General features: G+C 25.9%; 1 protein-coding gene across 1 annotated transcript in view; it reads right to left on the bottom strand.

Annotated features, from left to right (window-relative positions):
* Positions 1-21,140, bottom strand: part of LOC128982945 (uncharacterized) — a 42,214-nt gene extending 21,074 nt beyond the window's left edge. Inside the window, exon 1 of the mRNA XM_054402041.1 lies at positions 20,937-21,140. Coding sequence (XP_054258016.1) covers positions 20,937-21,002 — 66 coding nt within the window. The 5' untranslated portion in view covers positions 21,003-21,140. The remainder of the gene's footprint in view (positions 1-20,936) is intronic.
* Positions 21,141-21,706: the final 566 nt, after the last annotated feature.

The raw sequence follows: 21,706 nt of genomic DNA, 5'->3' as shown, positions 1-21,706 counted from the left end.
CAAAGAAGTGAAATTCAAAAATTAATTGAAAAACAAAAATTTAAAAATATAAAAGGACAATTAGCTTTAACATGTGAATATCAAAGAAAATTGGTTAGTGGTGAAAATCAAACCAGTACAATGTATTTTGCTCTTAGGAGTTCAGATATCTTAAATATTAATGAATTTATAAATGATCAGTTTACAAAATTAATATTAAGAGAAAATTTGAATCAACCATCAAAAGGTAGTGGTTGGTCATTAAATAGATGTTTAGAATTAAATCTAAAATTGAGTAAAAATAATTCATTAAATGCTGGTTCATATATTGAGTTGCCAAAACAAATTAAAAACAAAAAGTGTTGTATAAATTTTAAAAATAAAGATGAATACTGTTTTATTTATGCGATTAGATGTGCGATTGATAGACCAAAAAGAGATTCTGAACGAGTTAAACAGTATCAGAGTTATATAAATGATGAAATTTTTAAAGAATTTGATTATCCAATGAGTTTAAAAGATATAAAATTATTTGAAAAAAGATCATTTGATTCTAAATATAATTATCCATCCATGTCAATTAATGTATACAGATTTGATGAAGATAAAAAGATTGTTCCATTACAAATATCTGAAAATTATTATGCAAAATTAGACATTGATTTGTTGTATTATAAAGATGGTGATAACTCACATTACATACTAATAACTGATTTAAGTAAATTAGTTTCTAACCAAGTTTCAAAAGATGGTCATAAACTATATATTTGTAGAAGATGTTTAACACATTTTTACAAAAACAAAGATTTAAGTGAACATTTAATAATTTGTAAATCTCTTGAACCTTGTCGACCAATTATGCCATTTTCTGGTGAAACTGTTAAATTTGAAAATTATTATAAAAAACTTGAACATCCTATTGTAATTTATATGGATTTTGAAAGCATTCTGAAAAAGATTAATACTTGTGAAAATAATCCAAATAACTCATATACAAATAAAATTCAGAAACATATACCTTATGGATTCACAATTTATTTAGTTTCTAGAGTGACTAATAAAATATATAAACCAATTTGTTATAGAGCAAAAATAGATGAAGAAATAAAAAATGTACCAAATAAATTATTTGAATACTTAGATGGGATTTCAAAGTATATAGCTAAAAAATATAATTCGAAAAACAAAAAGCCTATGCGTTTAACTAAAAATGAAGAAATTGAATATCATAAAGCAAGTGTTTGTCATATTTGTGAAACTAGTGGTTTTGATAATGACACAAGACGAAAGGTAAGAGATCACTGTCATTTAACAGGAAAATTTAGAGGTGCAGCACATTCAAGTTGTAATTTAAATCTAAAATTTCCACAAAATATACCTGTGTTTTGTCATAATAGTTCAAACTATGATACACATTTGTTTATCAAAGAATTAGCTAAAAAATATGGTAAAATTGATTTAATAGCAAATACTGATGAAAAATATATAAATTATTCAGTAAATTCAGGATATGGTTATGAATTTGAAGATGATAAACCTAGAAAATTTGTAAAATTCTCATTTGTAGATACGTTTAGATTTATGGCCTCATCAATTGATAAGTTAGCTAAAAATCTGAAAGAATTTAAACACTTGACTAAATTTATAAAAAACATTGATATAATTGAAAAAGATGATGAAACATTTGAAATATTATCTTCTAAAGGTATATTTCCTTATGAGTTTATAGATGATATTGAAAAATTAAATTATGATAAAATATTAGATAAAGCACAGTTTTATAGTTCTTTAACTGATGAAAATATTAGTGATGATGATTATAAATACTATCTAAAAGTTTGGAATAAATTAAAAGTTAAAACATTAGGAAATTATTCTGATTTATACAATATTCAAGATGTGATGCTATTAGCTGATATATTTGAAAATTTTAGATCAGTTTGTTTAAAGAACTATCAATTAGATCCTGCACATTATTTAACATCACCATCATTAGCATGGGACTCTATGTTAAAATTAACAAAAATAGAATTAGAATTAATAAGTGATTATGATATGTATTTGATGATTGAAAAAGGTATAAGAGGTGGAATTTCTCAATGTGTTACAAGGTATTGTAAAGCAAATAACAAATATACCAAAAATTATGATCCTAATAAACCTGAAAATTACATGTTATATGTAGATGCAAACAATTTATATGGATGGGCCTTAAGTCAAAAACTACCATATAAAGATATTAAATGGATGAATCCAAATGTATATACAACTGATGAATGGAAAGAAACTATATTAGAATTAGATGAAAATGCTGATTATGGTTATATTTTAGATGTTGATTTAGAATATCCAAAGGAATTACATGATAATCACAAGGATTTACCATTAGCTCCTGAACATTATAATAATAAGCTTTGTACTACATTATTTAATAAAAAAGACTATGTGGTTCATTCAAGAAACTTAAAATATTACTTAAAAAAAGGATTAAAATTAAAAAGAGTCAATAGAGTGATTGCATTTGATCAAGACAATTATATGAAAAAATATATTCAATTGAATACAAAATTAAGAGCTCAATCAAAGTCAGATTTTGAAAAAGACTTCTTCAAATTAATGAATAATTCCGTATTTGGTAAGACAATGGAAAATGTTAGAAATAGATGTGATATAAAATTAGGTAATGAAGAATATTCATTAAAACTAGCTAAAAAACCAAACTTTAAAACATTTAAGATATTTGATACCGATTGTATTGCTTCTCACATGATTAAAGAAAAAGTAAAATTTGATAAACCAATTTATATAGGATTTTCAGTTTTAGAATTATCAAAGCTATTGATGTATGAATTTTATTATGAAAAATTGAAGAAATTTGATCCAAATATAAAACTATTATATATGGACACTGATAGTTACTTTGTGGAATTAAAGAAAGATCCTTATAAAATTATTAAAGAAAATATAAATGATTTCGATACAAGTGATTATAAGAAAGATCATGAATGTTTTAATGAAAAGAATAAAAAAGTAATTGGAAAATTTAAAGATGAATTAAATGGTGAAATTTTAGAAGAATATTGTGGATTAAGATCAAAGCTATACAGTTATGAGTTTGATAAGAAAAATCCAGTTAAATGTAAAGGAATCAAGAAAAGTGTTGTAAATAAGTCAATTAATATGAATGATTTTAAGAAATGTTTGTTTGATGATGTGGAACAATATAGAGAGATGACATGTATTAGAAGTTTTAAACATGAATTATACACAGTGAGAATTAACAAATTAGCTTTAAGTAATAAAGATAATAAAAGATTTGTATGTGAAAATAGAGTAGATACATTACCTTGGGGACATAAAAATATTACTAAATGAGCGATCAACCACATGCATTAATTATACCAAAAGAAGTTTTAAATATAAATGATAACCAAATAATATATTTATATCCAAATATGACTTATGGTAAAATATTTTTATTTAGATATAAAAATTATAATATATATCAGAATAAAGAAGATAAAAATTTAAAACCATATAGAACTAAAATTAAAGAATTTATTAAAAAATATTTTTAATAAATGGAAATAATAATTATACCAAAAGAATTAATAAATAGTAAAAATGATCAAAAATTATATTTATATAAAACAAAAATATCAAATAAACATTTAGTTTATCTTTTTAAGTACAACCAATATTATGTTTATCACTTAACATTTAATTTTTGTATTATGCCATTTTTACATATAGTTTTAAAATATGTTAAAGATAGTTTTAAAGAAAATGATCAAAATATAATTAATATGTAATATTTATAGTTGAATTATTACAATTTATAGGTATATTACTTTTTTCCAATTTATTAAATTCTTTCTCTTTTATTAAGTTGTTTTATATCATTTTTAATAGAACTATATAATTTACATTTATCATTTTTATAATTTATTTCTTTAAACTCTATATTATTTAGTTTTAAAACTTTTATAAACTTATATTTTTAATTATTTAAACAAGTCACAATAATAGTGACTTGATTATTTCTTAATAAATTCTATAAAATCTATTAGTTTATTTAATAATTAAACCTTAATTAAACCTTTACAAACTTGTTTTTTTAATCAATTAATCTACTTCAATATTTTTATGGTATAAAAAAACTTTAATAATTCTAATATATTTCATGTTTTTTAATAGTTTATTTAATAATTAAAACTTTTATAAACTTATATTTTTAATTATTTAAACAAGTCACAATAATAGTGACTTGATTATTTCTTAATAAATTCTATAAAATCTATTAGTTTATTTAATAATTAAACCTTAATTAAACCTTTACAAACTTGTTTTTTTAATCAATTAATCTACTTCAATATTTTTATGGTATAAAAAAACTTTAATAATTCTAATATATTTCATGTTTTTTAATAGTTTATTTAATAATTAAACCTTTATAAACTCATTTTTTATCATTTATTCACGCGTCGCGATTTTTGCGACGCGTCAAATATTTAATAAATTCCATAAATTTAATAATTTATTTGATAATTAAACCTTAAATAAACCTTTACAAACTTGTTTTTTTAATCAATTAATCTACTTCAATATTTTTATGGTATAAAAAAACTTTAATAATTCTAATATATTTCATGTTTTTTAATAGTTTATTTAATAATTAAACCTTTATAAACTCATTTTTTATCATTCATTCACGCGTCGCGATTTTTGCGACGCGTCAAATATTTAATAAATTCCATAAATTTAATAATTTATTTGATAATTAAACCTTAAATAAACCTTTACAAACTTGTTTTTTTAATCAATTAATCTACTTCAATATTTTTATGGTATAAAAAACTTTAATAATTCTAATATATTTCATGTTTTTTAATAGTTTATTTAATAATTAAACCTTTATAAACTCATTTTTTATCATTTATTCACGCGTCGCGATTTTTGCGACGCGTCAAATATTTAATAAATTCCATAAATTTAATAATTTATTTGATAATTAAACCTTAAATAAACCTTTACAAACTTGTTTTTTTAATCAATTAATCTACTTCAAGATTTTTATGATATAAAAAACTTTAATAATTTTGATAAATTTCATATTTTTTAATAGTTTATTTAATAATTAAACCTTTATAAACTCATTTTTAATCATTTATTAACGCGTCGTGATTTTTGCGACGCGTCAAATATTTAATAAATTCCATAAATTTAATAATTTATTTAATAATTAAACCTTAAATAAACCTTTACAAACTTGTTTTTTTAATCAATTAAACTGGTTGCAATTTTAGTGACTCACATCTTAATAAATTCCATAAATTCAATAGTTTATTTGATAATTAAACCTTTATAAACTTATATTTTTAATCATTTAAATCTAATTTTATATAGAAGATTCTTTTTTTAATTTTAAATACACAATCGATCTTACATTTTCATTATTCAATAAATTTCCTTCATTATCTTGAATAGTAATTTTAATATTTTGAATTTTATTTATATTTTTTAAAGGAACATAATTAATTTCATTTGGCTTTTCACTAATCTTTAAACCATATTCAATATTTGGAAAGAAAGAATATAAAATTTCAGATTCTCTATGTAAATGTAAATGATCTTTATGATTTTCAATGCTAGGTTCAACTAAATTACAATGGATTTCAATAACATCAAAAGGTCTTAATTTTGGTAATTTTATTCCTTTTATTAATACATTTGGTTCAATCATTTCATCTTTTAACCCTAATAGATCAATTATGAAAGCTGTGACTATAATTTTAACAGGTGATTTTATTACAATAAAAGGACCATTGTTTTCTAATAAAAATTCATTTTCATTAAATTTATCATATTTATTTTTAAATTCTGTTAAACTTTTTGTAAATAATTTTTTTATGTCTTCTAAGGTGTAATATCCTTTCTTTATATTAAAATATTGATCAATTGTTTTGTTTTGATCAATAATACTAAAACCATATATATTTTTATAATCATTTGGTACATTTAATATAAAATTATCTGAATAAAATCCACAAAGACCAATACTATAATTTCCATCTAAATGAATTGGATGTTCTAATCTTAGTTCTATCTTTGAAGAATTGCCTATAATTTTAAATAATTTCATCTTATTTAAATGGAAAAATTTTTAAAGGAAAAAAATAAGATAAAATTTGATACATATGATGAAAAAATCAAGAATAATCAACCAATTAGATTGTTAATAATAGGATCAAGTGGTTCTGGTAAAACAACATTACTATTAAATTTCATCTATAAAAGATTGATACCATACACAAATTTATATATTTTTAGTAAATCATTAGAGCAGCCTGCATATATAAAACTACAACATAGATTTAAAAATATTGAAATGAACATTAACAAAAAAGTTGCAAATTTTTTTGGTTCATGTAAAGATATAATTTCATTAAATGATTGTAAACCAAATTCATTAATTGTTTTTGATGATTGTATTTTAGAAAATCAAGATAAAATAAAAGAGTATTTTGTAATGGGTAGACATAAAAACATATCATGTATTTATCTTTCACAATGTTATTCAAAAGTTGACATTAAATTAATAAGGAATAATTTAAATATGTTATGTATTTTTAAGCAAAATAATCATTATGTAAAACAAATTTTTGATCATTTTGTAGGTTCTGATATGTCATTTAATGAATTTAAGGATATTTGTAATGATTGTTGGAAAGAAAATTATGGATTTTTAACTATGAATTTGATATTAAAAACAAATGAAGGAAAATATATGAATAAGTTTTCTAATATAAAATTTTCTTCTAAATAAATGTGGTGTATGCTTGATTTAATTGTTGATAAAGTATTTGTTATAATAATATTTGCCTTATCTTTAGTGTTTATTTTTCTTATTAAATTTACAGAAAATAAAAAGTGATGTGTTTGTGTTTAATTTTAGATTTACTTATTATTTTTGTTTTATTTATATTAATCATTAGTGTAGTGTTGATTGTGCTTAATCGACATAGTTTATGTTTATGTTAACATGGTTTATGTTTATGTTAACATCATTTATGTTTATGTTAACATATTTTTTCTTTTAATAAATGGATAACATAACTGTTGACAAAGCTAAAAAGTTAGATGAAATTGAAAAAAAATTAATAAAAGAATTTAAAAATCAGATTAAAATTGATGAAAATTATGAACAAATTAAACAAAAAGCATATGAACCAATAACATCTGCAATTGGTAAAGTAGAAAATAAAATTGGTGATGTTTTAAATGAAAATAAAAATTTAATGGATTTAGTACCTATTGTTAATCAATTTGCAAACATATCAATTCCACAATCTGAAGAAGAATTTATGTTACCTTCAAGTACTCCATTTAGACCAATAAGAGAACAAATTATTGAAGAAGAATCAACATTTATAGATCCAAATATTGTTTCACCTCAAATATTAAATAAAATCATTGGTCCAATTGCACAAAAATATTTACCTAGAGCAAAAGATGATAAATTTGGTTTGTATTGGGATAAACATAAAAAATCATTTATGATTGGTGATAAAATAACAGTAATTGATAATGATGATTTACTTGTTAATGGTAAAACATATACTGGCACTCAAGGTTTATGGAGATTATTGACATATAAAGACAAACCAGATGATAATTTATATAGTCAAGATGATTTAAATAATTAGCCTACTCAAAAATTTTATGGGAAACAGATTCAATTTATAAAAATAATGATCCAAGTACTAGAAAACCAAAATCAAGTAAAGGTAATAAATATATGAATTTGATTAAATTTATTTGGGATTCTAAAGGAAATATTGAAGGATCTGGTATAAGAAAATATTCAGAAAATAAAATTGAATACAGATATATTGATGATTTAAACAAATTAGAAAGTATAATCAATTATATATATGCTCAAGAAAAAGCTGGAAATAATAACTTTATCAATGAAAAAAGGGCTATTAAAGATTTTATTTCAAACAAATTAGATGAATTAATTGAAAAACCTGATGGTATAAAATATTTAAAAAGAATATTACCAACTATAACATCACCAATTATAGGTTCAGGATTATTAAATGATTTTATAAATAATTTACCATTTGAATTGCATGTACCTGGTTTTCAATATCTAGGACCTGGAACTAAGCTACAAAAAAGATTAAAAAGAGGTGATCCTGGAATAAATGATTTAGATAAAGCTGCTAAAGAACATGATATATTTTATAGAGATCATAAAGATACAGAATCTAGAAATGATATTGCTGATAAAATATTACAAGATAAAGCATGGGATATAGCAACATCTAGTGATCATGATATAGGTGAAAGATTAGTTGCTTTACCAACATCAGGTGCTATGTGGTTAAAAAGAAAATTTGGAATGGGATTAGAAATAGGATTAAAATTTTAACCTATATAAATGGAGAAAGTTAAGGTAAATTTAACTGATTATCAAAAATCTAAAATTAAATCTGCTTTTAAGAAAAATAAAAATTTGACTATACAATTTGAAATAGATCAATTTAAAAATGGTAATGATGTATTATTATTAACTAAAAGACAATTGAATAAATTAGAAAAACATAAAAAATTAAATACTGGATTAAGACTTGAATTTTCTTATAATCAACTTAAACAAATAAAAGATGGTGGTTTATTAAATGAAATATTAAATGTTGCTGATTATATTCCTGGCATAAATAGTTTAACACCAAAAGTTAGAAGAGGAGCTAAAGTAGTAAAAGACAATGTTATTCCAAAATTTAGAGAATTTATAAATTGGTTAGATCAAGAATTAGCTAATGTAAAAGGATCTGGATTAGATGAAAAAACATTAAAATATGTTAAGAAAAAAATTTCAACCCATTGACTTTAGCTGATTTAGAAAAATTATGTCAAAATATTAAGAATTTTAGAGGTGTTTTTATGAGAGATATGCTTCCAAAAACTGTTAATAAATTTGAATGTGGTGTAGTCAATTTAGATTCTTTTTCTGGTAATGGAACTCATTGGATATGTTATTATAAAAAAGATAAAATTAAATATTACTTTGATTCTTATGGAAAAATTGTTAATAAACCTTTTAAGGAAATTGTTAAATATTTAGGAAAAGACAATATATTTTTTAATGATTCACAAATTCAAAATTATAATGATCCACCTATATGTGGTCATTTGTGTGTTTTTGTATTAAATGAGTTGAATAAAAATATAAGATTTGATAACATAATCAATAAATTAATTCTTAATAAATATGGATTCATTAAATATATTTGATCTATTTGGTAGACAGAAAAAAGATTTAATTGAAGTAAAAAATGATTATATTAATTCAAAATTAAATTCCATTTTTAATGATATTAATAAGGATTTAAAAAACCATATTAAGAAAACTAATAATTTGGTTAATGCTATTAGTCTATCCAAAAATTATTTAAGTATTAATTCTAGAAGGATTGTTAATGTAAAACCAAGCATTAACGACTATGATGTTGTCATAAAATCTGAGTTAAATGAAGTTTTAAATTCTATTATTAAGGTTGGTAATGATCATTCAAAAACTAAACAGGATTTAAATGAATTGGTTAATTCATTATTTAATCTAAAAATTTATGTTAAAGATTTAGAAAAACAACTTGAAGATAAACTTGCTGAAAAAATAAGATTAGTAACTGCTGGATTAGCACAAATATTAGAAGATAAACTTAATACAGAAAACCAAGAAGATCAATAATTTTTACTATATAAATGGAGTTTATTTACTGTCTTAAATGTAAACAAAAAACCAATTCTAAAGACATTCAAACAATAAAATTAAAAAATAAAAATATGGTTAAAGCAAAATGTTGTATATGTAATTCAAAGAAAAGTAGTTTTACAAAAATTTCCTCCTAATAAATGGCTCTATATAATTCATTTGATTATTTCATTATCAGAAACCAATTTCTATTAACCAATGAAGATTGGGATATTATTTCAGAAAAATATGAATTGAATGATGAGATGATTAGATTGTTTCAAAATAAATTGAATTGGGAAAAAATTGCTAAATATCAAATTTTGAATGAAAAGATTATTACTGAATACATAAATTATCAGTTAAAAGATCATATTGATTTGATTTGTAAATACCAAACATTATCTCAAAACTTTATTGAAGAATACAAATATATGTTGGATTGGGAATTACTTATTGAAAACCAAAACTTATCTGCTAAATTTAGTGTTGATAATGTTAAAGAAATTCAATATTTTAAAGATAAAAATGATTATGATACTGTTGATTAAACATTTTTCAGTTGATTAAATAGATTTCAGTTGATTAAAATTCAAAATTAATAAAATTTTACTTGTTTTAAAAAACCTTTTTCTTTCCATATTTTTTCATAAATTTTTCCTTAATAAATGGCTTATACTTATGAAATTGAAAGAGCTGAATATAAAAATTTTTATCCTTTATCTAAACTACATTTGAATGAACCAAACAAAAAAACTGAATTTAATATTGATTTTGGTGATGGATTTTGTTCATCTAAGTTTCAATTTTATATTTCAGGATCATTAAAAAAATCTGATGATAAAGACTATAGTGCTACAGATAATGTAAAGTTGATTAATAATTTTATACCATTCTTATTTTCAAAAATTGAAATTAGAAAACATAATAAATTAATTGAGGAAATTGAATATCCTGGACAATTGAGTACAATAAAAGGTACTGTTACTTATTCAAAAACAGAAGCAGTATCCAACATTTGTAATGGATTTCAATCAGATTTCAAAAAAACATTTGAAGCTGTGGGTAATCTATCACATTTTGGATTAGGTTTCTTTGAAAATGTTAATGTTCCAATATACAAAGGAGGATTCAATATATGTTTTGTTAGATCTGAAGATAATGATGCTATTTTTAGATGGAAAACTAAAAAAGTTGATGGAACTTTTGATGATACTACATTACCAAGTGCTGGAAAAATAATTATTGATGACTTTTTTATTAGAGTTCCAATAATTGAGTATAAAACTACAAGTAAAATTCAATATATTAATGAAATAACTAAAAAAGAAAAAATACTATTTCACTTTAATCATTGGCAATGTATTGAACAAAAGACAATAACTGGAAAAACAGTTAGTTTTGATATAACAAATATTTATCGAAACATCTATCATCCAAAATTTATAATAATTGGTTTTCAAAAAGGTAGAACTAATGATCAATTATATGACACTTCAAAATTTGATAGTATGTATATTAAAAATATTAGAGTAAAATTAAATAGTCACTATTATCCTGATGAATTAATGAATCTAGATATAAATAATGGAAAATTTAGAATTGTATATCAAATGTATCAAGATTATAAAAAGGTTTATTATAACAATAGTGAAATGTATTATGATCCAACAGAATTCATTGAAAATAGACCATTGTATGTGATTGATACAACAAAAACTCCTGTTAATATTTCTGGTTCAAAGAATAATATTATTATAAATATGGATTTTGATTATGATATAACTGTTGCTAGTAAAACTAATTGCTATGTGGTTGTTGTGTCTGAAAGATTATTAGAGTATAATGTGATTAAAAATGATATAACTGAAATAAAATAAAATTATTATAAAACCACCATTTATTTACTACTTTTTGACATATTTTTCAAAATATTATTATATTTTATGAACAATGAGACTACTATTGTTAATTTAAAATTTGTTTCATAAAAAAATATTAATAAATAAAATTTTTGATTTTCAAGGTCACAAGAAATAAATATTTTAAATTTTATTATTTAATAAATTTGTACTTACCTTATAGATATATCATACCAAATTTCATGAAAATATCTTTAAAAACAAAGAAGTTATTAAGGTTTTTAGTTTAAGGGTAGTTCACCCTAAATTGGAAAATTTTAGTAAAAACATTGATTTTAAACATAATTTTTCATAATTTTTAAGTTTTAGAATTATTCAATAATTTTTTACATTTTTATAAATAAAATACAAAATAAGGGATGAAACTACCCTTAACATAAGTCAAAAACATTCTTCAATATTCAATGAGTGTATGTTTCAAATTTGGTTAAGATTGGTTTAAAAACACTCAAGTTATAACATACAATATATTTCAAATAATTTCATTCGATACTAACAATCGAATAATAAGTTGAAACATTCGATATTAACAGTTAAATTACTGAATAGGAATTCAAAATAACTCACACAAACATAAACAAATAATATTTACTAAACATTTCAGATTTATCAAAGCGTGCATGCAATGCACGCTTTCGTTGAACATCATTTGGTTTAGCAAAAAAACTGTCAAATAAAACAGCACAGTCACTTAAATTTTTCTACACAAAATATTTACTGTACAATTCAGATTTATCAAAGCGTGCTTTAGAAGCACACTGTCCTTGAATGTCATATGGTTTGGCAAAAAACTATCAAACAAAGCAGCAATCACTTGACCTTGAAAATTCTGATTGTTTTATAAACAAGTTATGATTACAAACAATAAAAATAGTCTATAAATAGTTCAATAAATCACTTTTACTTATTAAAATATTAGTTAAAACACTTGAACAATCCAAATATGGTGATGAACACTTCAAACACATTTCACTTCACAACACGATAGTTTCACAATTTTCATAGTTAATCTTCTTTATACTTCATCTTCAATCAATAAATAATAAACTTTTACCATCAATAAACTCTTATTTTAAATATTTCTTCATAAAACAAAATGAGAATATACATAGAAAATCAGCCAGTCGACAGAGCCACACCCATTATGATAGCTAATGACGAGATTTTTGCTAACTTGACACTTTTTTTTGTTCAATCGGCTAGTTTCATTAGCTAACTATTTAACCATTGATTATACATTTTAAGCATTAATTATAAAATACTTTTCGATTAGTTTAGATAAATCAAAATAATTATTTTAATCCACACTGCAATTTACTAACATTCAACTGGTTATTATTTTATTCAATCACTTATTTTCATCAAAAGATCAATCAAACAAATTAGGCCATAGACTAATATTCCTTCAATAAGATTATATTTACAACACAATTTGTTTTTGTTGATTTTTACATTATCTTTAATCATACAGAAATGTATAATATATGAAATAGCACTAATTTTTAACAAGCTTTTCATTGGTGACATTTATTTTTAATTTAAATCAATACTTATCTTCTTATCTTAAGATTATCATTTTTGATAACATTTCATGTTTAAGTTTAAAATTATTTAAAATAAAATATGGACTTGTAATACATCAAATATCATTAGAATTTTCTGAGAAATTCAATACTTTTAATAAATTTTGAATAACTCAAATAGGAAAAATATTATTTACAAAAACAATAATTTAAATAAAATATTTAGAATATTTGAATAAAAAATTTTAAAATTTTACTTGTTTTTAAAAACATTTCAGTTTGTAGTCAATTTTATGTAAAATATAGACATATTCATGAAAATTTCATCAAAATTGTATACTTTTTCTAGAAAAATATGAAAATGTTAGAAATTGGCCTAAAAGAGGCAAAAATTAAACATATTAGTATTGAAAAACAACAAATTTCATTAAATTATTAAAGTCTTCCTTTTTTGGTAAATTTTATTAATAAATAAATGCAAATTCAACAAAACTTCAATGGATTTTAAAGAAAGATTAAATATATTTTAATTAATAGAACAAACAATTTCTTTCTGTCAAAAACAGAGATTTTACATTGGTTTTCTGAACTCGTACTTTTTTGCGCTAGGATTGGTACATTACTATCTACTAATATATATATATATATATGAATTTGAACGGATGGTGTTTTTGGCCTCTGGGGACCTCAAAACGAAAAAGTAAATCGGTCCCGGGTCTAGGTCTTACCATGAGACCTACGGTAATAGCTTATTCCCTATATGGGAAATTCGCTAAAACAAAAAAAAAAAAAAACATCTACCCTACTAAAAGCGATATAGTCATGTTTGTTAGGCTGTAGCGTAGAAAGATATAAGAGCAAGCGTTTTCTTCAATGCAGCAATCTTTCCTGTAGACCAACATTTTTACTGTACATTTCTTATCTAAATGATAATTAAAATAAAATAAAATCCCCAAAACGAAGGGAAACAGCCCTAACGATAAAGTGGCTTATTTTTTAATCACTAACCGCTTTGTTTTCAAGGTTTGGTTTTTTTTTTCAATTTGATTTCACTATTAAAGGGAAGTAAACGCATTGCACATTGATCGCATTTAATAAGTTGATAAAATGTATTGATAAATGAAATGACAAAGTTATAGAACTCATTTGGACATTGTATGGAACCCTTTTATATTGTAATACGATTGCAAATAGATAAGTATTAAATGACCTGATAAGTAGATAAGTATTATGTGAACCACACAAGGAAGGCCGAGTAAGTGGTCCAGATAGGAATAATGCACCTGCTCCAGACTGGACGTTATTACGTAACTTGGTCAATAATTCCTCCGATCTTACGTTATTTAACTAGAACACAAAACAACATAGTTCGTTCAGAGTTGGGAAGACAGAGCTCAAGAATGGTAGTTTGTACATTCGTCGCCCAAGATATATCGTCCAAGTTGTGAGAGTATTGTTACAACTGTCGTTCACTCTTACTACAATATACCAGCGCTTGTCGAGATTTACTTCTTTCAGCATTTTCATCTTGTAAACTTAAAATGTTTTACTACACTTTAAGTTTCTGTTATACTGTAGTACAAGATTTTCTGTACCAGTATAATTAATGATTTCACTTTTCGTTTGTGAACTCAATTGGTCAATTACCAATGTAGGCTATTATTATATTTACAGTGAATGTATGTATTTATCCCTAATACTCTATTACGGTATCTTAATAATACTAGTGTCCCTGTTGCTCGAATTCGAGCAATTGCTAAGTATTACAGGCGTTTTTTTTAAATGAATCTCAACCAAGTCAGCAAGTTTGTAGCAAACTGTTAAATTAGCAAACTTATTGACTGTTTACAATTAACATATGCTCTTCTTCTCACTTTTGATTTGTGACAACAGCTGGAGTTTCATAACAATTTTTGTTTCCAATGTTAATCTTACGGAGAAATACGAAACTTTGAAGGGTTCCATGGCCTCCCTCACTCATTATTTCCCTAAAAAGAAAGTTTCCTGCACAACTTCACGTTACGTTCTTTCCAATGACACCAAAAACATGACAATCGGTTCAGTAGTTTCGGAGGAGTAATTGTCACAAAAAATCTGCTTGCGTATTAAATAAGTAATAGATACTACATCGGGGCTTCAATGTCATCAAGGAATTGAACATTTAGAACATCAATGTATAGCAATCATAAAGGGTTAAAATAAAGCTTGTTTAACCTTGACGTTGCATGTCAAGGTCAGTGGAGTAGTAAGGCTTGGCAAGGAAAATATATTAATTTCAACATTTAAAAACGAAAAGGTCTTAGACATTTTATCACCTAATATACACAATTTATTTGAAATAAAATACAAATTCAAACAAACTAAACAAATGTTTTTAAACTATTTTATAACACTTACAAGTTTTTAATACAAAAGGTAATTCGTTAAATAAAATATTACAAAGATACAAACATGATTAATTTTACTAATTTTAGATTGGATAAAGTTACATTTGAATTATATACAGTGGAATAATTCAACAAGTGTTCTCACAGTCCACAAATAGTAGCTTATTACATATAAGAAGATAAGTATCATAAGCTTAATATGCTTTGTCCTCACAGCTGGAAACACAATGTTTAACGCAATTATGTGAATTAAATCAAGTGCTCCATTTAAAACATTCTCCTGCCCAGGATTGTTTTTCACATTACTTCAGGCTAGGCCTAGAGGTTGCGTCATTTTAACTTGGATAACATACAGGGTGGGGCAGCATAACTTCCTTTTTTAAATTTGCGCCATTTTGTTTGTTCATGTCATAGCGAAGAGCTAGCAGTCTCGTTCGAGAGAGGAGGTTATAAAGTTTTGTCCTTGCACAGTTTAGTCGCCATTATGCCTTGGGACAGTGAAGAGTGTGCGTTTGCCGTTGAGGCCTACTTTTCCAGTGGATGTTCAGTGATCGCAGTTTAGCGCGCCTTTCGGATTCGGTTTAATTTAGCCCTGTTGGCCCCTTTTCCGGACCGGAAATCAATTGTTTTGTGGTTCAATACGTTTGTACAAACTGCAAGTGCAACAAAACGAAAAACTGGGGTCCCACGGACCATTAGATCATCTGAGAACATTGATGCAGTGAGAGCTTTAATGTTGCGGTCACAAAGCGTCCAGTGCTCAATCATACGTCTGCCCTTGGACTTTTTTTGGTTTTTCCAATCGTTTTGTAACGAGAGTTTGCCATGATGACCTACATTTCCATCCATACAAGATGGCGATTGTGCAGGAACTGTCAAAAACGCCTTATTTCAATGAGGGGTGATTTGCAATGGCCGGCTCAATCTCCCAATTTGTCCCCTTGCATTTTTTTCATGGAGTTTTCTGAAGTCCCGCGGTTATGTTAAGGACCCTTCAAGATAAAAAAACAAGATCCAGGAAGAAATTGCCAACATAACACCTTCTATGCTTGAAAGGGTAAGGACAAACACCACAAATCGGTACATTCAATGTATCTAGAATGGGGAATGTTACCTGCATGATTTACTCTTCACAACTACGTAAAACAAAACTTTAGGAATGTTTTTACATTGTAAAAACCAAATCAAGTTTGTCTGACTCATACAATGCGTTTTATTAAGCTTTGAAAAAAGGAAGTTATGCTGCCCCACCCTGTATATTGGCAATTGGCGGGACTTGAATCCGGGACTTGTGGGACAGAAGTCCGTGTTTTACCACTAGGCCAACTCGCTCCTCACATTTTACCATTGAACAGTACGAGTACGGTAATTATTGAAGCTTGTGTAGCCTAATTTTGAAGGATTTAGGCCAAATAAATAAAGAAGCAAACAAAACTATTAGAAAATCAAACCATGCATTAAACATTTTTATTAAAAGTTAATAGTAAGTTTTAAAGTGGGTTATAAAAAAAGTTCAGGTATGTCAACAAATTCACAGGATAGGGGGTTTAAAACTATTTAAAAAATCTAAAAAAAGAATATGTAACTTAGTAGCGTTTAATGTATAGCTGTTCATTAGAAGAAGGAAAAATCAGTCATTACATTTATAAATCAGTCATAATTTCTATGTGGTAGTGTGACTGCACTGTTTTATTTTTACTTTATTTTGCCTTAATTTTGGCAACGCTTTATTATTAGCTGTAAACATAATTCTTGATACATAGGCTATTCCTTTTTTAAATCAATGTAAAATCCAAGTTTCTGCCTACGACGGGTTAGGGCTACTAATTTCTCTCTAGTTATAAAATGTCTAATCTACGAACAGAGTTTTTCCAACCCCCATTCAACATTTGTAAACAGGTGCCCATTCACACTGTTTCCTAATATGTGATATCCCAGAGGCCGAGGAAAAACCTATTTGTCATTCTGAGACGGAACCCAAGTTTTATGATTGTGTTTTGAGATTCTTATATCAAGCAGAGAAGAAACTTTTGTTTGTTTACCCTATCTCTTTTAACTTTTATATTTCACTCAAGGGCTTAAATTTTCAGATGTCGGATGGATTTTATCAATCTTGCTTTTAGATCATTGCTTCCATAAATGAACACAGAGTTTACCTAAGTTTGGATATTTTTCCCTAATATTAAGCTGCAATAAAGGGTTTTAAACATTTATTTTTGTCATAAACATATAAATAGATATAGACTCCCCATTGAAATAAATCAGGTAAATAATGGTACGTTACGTTAGGTCTCAATCAATTCAAAAGGACTATATTGCAACTCTGCATAATATGTTAACATATTTATAAAAAAAGAATTATGTTGGGTTTGAAACTATGTAACGCTGTTAAGATTACGTAAATATACCAATATAGATCATTTAATATTGGATACGAATATTTACATAACTTGTTTTAGTGACTAGGATAATATTATTTTCAAATTTAAGTAACGCTATATTACTTAAAATACTTATGTTTAACTTTATAAAATAAAACATACCTAATCATCGTAAAGCTAAGTAATATGAATATACTTTATACTATTTAGAAGTGAAATACAATAAATTGTGTTTATTTATACAATAAGGATTATATTATTCAAATGAAAAAATTTTCCTTATGCAAATCTTTGAATGGGACATTGTCTCAGTTTTCCTACAGGAGCCCATTTAGGTTATTTGCAAGGCAAATCCGGATGCGCTAACCTATGTATAAAGAGACAAAACATCTCCACAAACACATTTGTAGCTCTACAATAACATTCCAAAAGCTTTCTTTTAGGAGTTTCCCGCTCCTAGCAACAGCTTATACCGTAAAGGGAGGGAGAAACGAAGCGTTAAACGGAATTCTTGAGTATGTTTGTCTTTTCCTGGGATAAATTTAACAGGGCTAGAGCTTGTACACAAACACAGAAGTAAGATGGAAAGATTAAACCTGATTCATCAACATTTTTGATGGTTGGTTGGTAGTAAAAAGAATCCAAAATTTAATAATATTGAACATACTAATACTATAGATTTGTATTAATAATACTATTGAATAATACTATATGCAAATATATTAACCAACTCAAAGTGACAACAGTACTTCCATAGAAATTAGATTCTTTGATAATGTTGACACTATATTGCTCACATATCAACGCTGGTTTAGAGACATAAACAGTTTAATACATATAAAATCTTCTTATGATATAAAAAAAAGCTTTTTAGTTATTTCAACAACATAACTGACGCAACTACTGTATTTATTAGATTGGCTAGCACACCTGTTTGTAGGAATATTCCAGTATAATGACTTAGGGTACAATTCTTAATGGATTCCCATTTAGGGTGTGCTACTTAAGATTAGTTTCTTAGGAGACCACTTATCGAGTAAAAAATAAAGTGTTAACAGTTAACTTCTAGTTAGTTTCTAATGTCCTTTGTATTTGACAACACAAGATCGTGTTACAATCACGTTACAATACCTAAACATGCTATAAAACTAGAAATTTTGTTGTCACATTATTCTATCATGTTAAAAAGTATTACACATTATATATAACTCAGGTAGTCTTTTCTAATTATTAATTAAGTTATGGCCAACAATTACACTGAACAATATGGATGAAATAAATTCTCCAATAAACCACAGCATATATACAAATGAATCAAACCTGCTGCAACCAAAGTACGCTATAGAACCGATAGGAGAACCCCTGAGATGGCCATAAAACCAGCCAAGAGTAAAGATTTATGATTCAACCAAGTTTACGCTCCTGAAGTTTCTTATACGCTTATATTAAACTTTTTTATACGTCTTAGCTTCTTACACATTTATTTACTTTCAAAAATTATATCGATGTCACTTCTTTGTAAACAACTAAACGATGCCTCATTAGTAAATTATTTTTTTTTGTACTGGTACTGGGATTTTCTTAAATAATTAATCTATTCATAAATAGCTGGTGTAATATTTAATTCGGATTAAATCTCTAACTGTTGCGGATTAAAATCTAGCATGTGTTAACTCGTGGACTAAGCATAATTCCTTTAGTCTAGGCTTAAAAATTAGTTGTTGACTAAATTTAGTCACTGACTTAGTAATAAGTACTCTTATCAGAAAGATATTTTTCTCTGTCCAATAATAAAATGAACATTAGCTTATTAGACTAGTAATACCTGAATCAGAAACCCGCCCTTACGGTATTGTCTATAATACAGACTACTAACTACGTCTATTAAGGCCATTCTTTATATACACAAGAAACATGTCATCAGTATTAACACATTACAAAGTTTGTCGTCTCAAAGAAAACACGACAATCAAGAAACAGAAACAACATGTTACAACGATACAACAATATAAGTGTTACTCTCTCATCTATCTGCAGCGGCTATAGATCTAGAGAAGCTATGGCTCTCACACTTTTCGTATAACATGAAAATCCTTCTGCTCACTAAACGTTATTATGTTAAGTAGAACTAGTATTTTACAATATATTTTAGAGCTATACTATAAAGAGTAATTTATCTACCTCAATCAGGCCACAGTTGTTGTTGGCTGTTTAAAATACATTTTCATCAATTTGTTTAGTCTTTTGTTTACAATCTGACAGTGGCTAAAGGAACATATGTATGTTGGATTACAATTCACATTTAAACCGTTAGTACCTGGGGACTCATAAATTTTAAATTAATGACACTTCAATCGTAAGGTTTGGTTAGGTAGGACGGCTGAAAAAGGGACGTTACAGAGAAACCCCAATTTTGTATTAAGTTTATACACAATTGGTGTTACCAGCTGACTTATAACAATACAACGTGACACACACCGCAACACAACACAACAAGCGACACAACACAACAACAAGTACAACAAGTGACTGACCGCTCTACCAGCTGCGACTATAAATGATTCGTGTTATACGACTTATAGCCATACAAAAAAAGAAATGATTGGTATACAATACATAGAGTTGTCAGCTGACTTACAACAATACAACAACATACAAGTGACTGACCACTCTAGCTGCTGCGACTACAGATGATTCGTGTTATACGACTTATGACCAGACAAAAAAATGATTGGTATTCAATACATAGAGTTTTCAAATCACTTACAACTATACAACTAAATACAAGTGACTGACCACTCTAGCTGCTGCGACTACAGATGACTCATTTTATTATACGACTTATAACCAGACAAAGAAAGTAATGTATGGAATACAATACATAGAGTTATACATAGAGTTTGTTCGTTGTATAAAATACAACGAAATACAAGTTGTTATTAATAATACTTAATAATATTAAATAAGGTAAGATGACTTACCCCTTTAGCTGCTGCGACTACAGATCCAGCGACAATTCTCAGTGTGTTAGAGTTGCTACTGTCCATACTGGAACTTTCCCCACGAGTACATGATGCTCGGTTAGTTTGTTCGTCTACTATGTATTCCCGGTTTGTTTACACTTAGATAAGCCAACGAGATGCACACTCACGTCTCCCGGTCTCAGATGCCTCACTGTCAAGTCTTGTTCCTGCCACTGTCTGCTCCACGATACGTTATCTGTTGTTTGTATTTCAGATCTTCTATCTGCCACGACAAACAACCAGGCTATTGCCAGCCACGTTGGAAATATCCAAGTGGTTTACTTTGCCTATCTCTTTCTTAAATTGAAATTAGATACAGTATTAGTATTGCATTAGATCACTTATCTACCCAGAGCCAGGAATTTCATTGATTCAAATATTGCATGTGAATTATATTTTGTAAAATGTTATAGCTATCCGAATTCTTTCTTACTGCACTTTTAAATGTAAATAAAATATTAAAATAATAACATATATATCCTGATAGGTAACAGCAAAACTGATTGTAAGAACAATATTATAATGCTGTGTAATTATATTTTAAATTACACACTGAAATTGTTAATTTGCATCACAGCAGGAGGATGTGAAACAACTCGAGATGCTATTCCCTTGATATTCCAGTAGTATAAACATATTAAAGCAGAGAGCCAAGTGCCAGTGAATTTACAATGCTCTTTATAGAGTAGGAAGGTATTCGTAGTATTCAAAGAGCTCACGAAATTTCG

The sequence above is a fragment of the Macrosteles quadrilineatus genome, unplaced genomic scaffold, assembly GCF_028750875.1.
Source record: "Macrosteles quadrilineatus isolate MER2022 unplaced genomic scaffold, UCM_ALF_1.0 Scaffold_1__1_contigs__length_201487025, whole genome shotgun sequence".
NCBI lineage: Eukaryota > Metazoa > Arthropoda > Insecta > Hemiptera > Cicadellidae > Macrosteles > Macrosteles quadrilineatus.
This window is presented reverse-complemented; position numbering and strand designations above follow the sequence as displayed.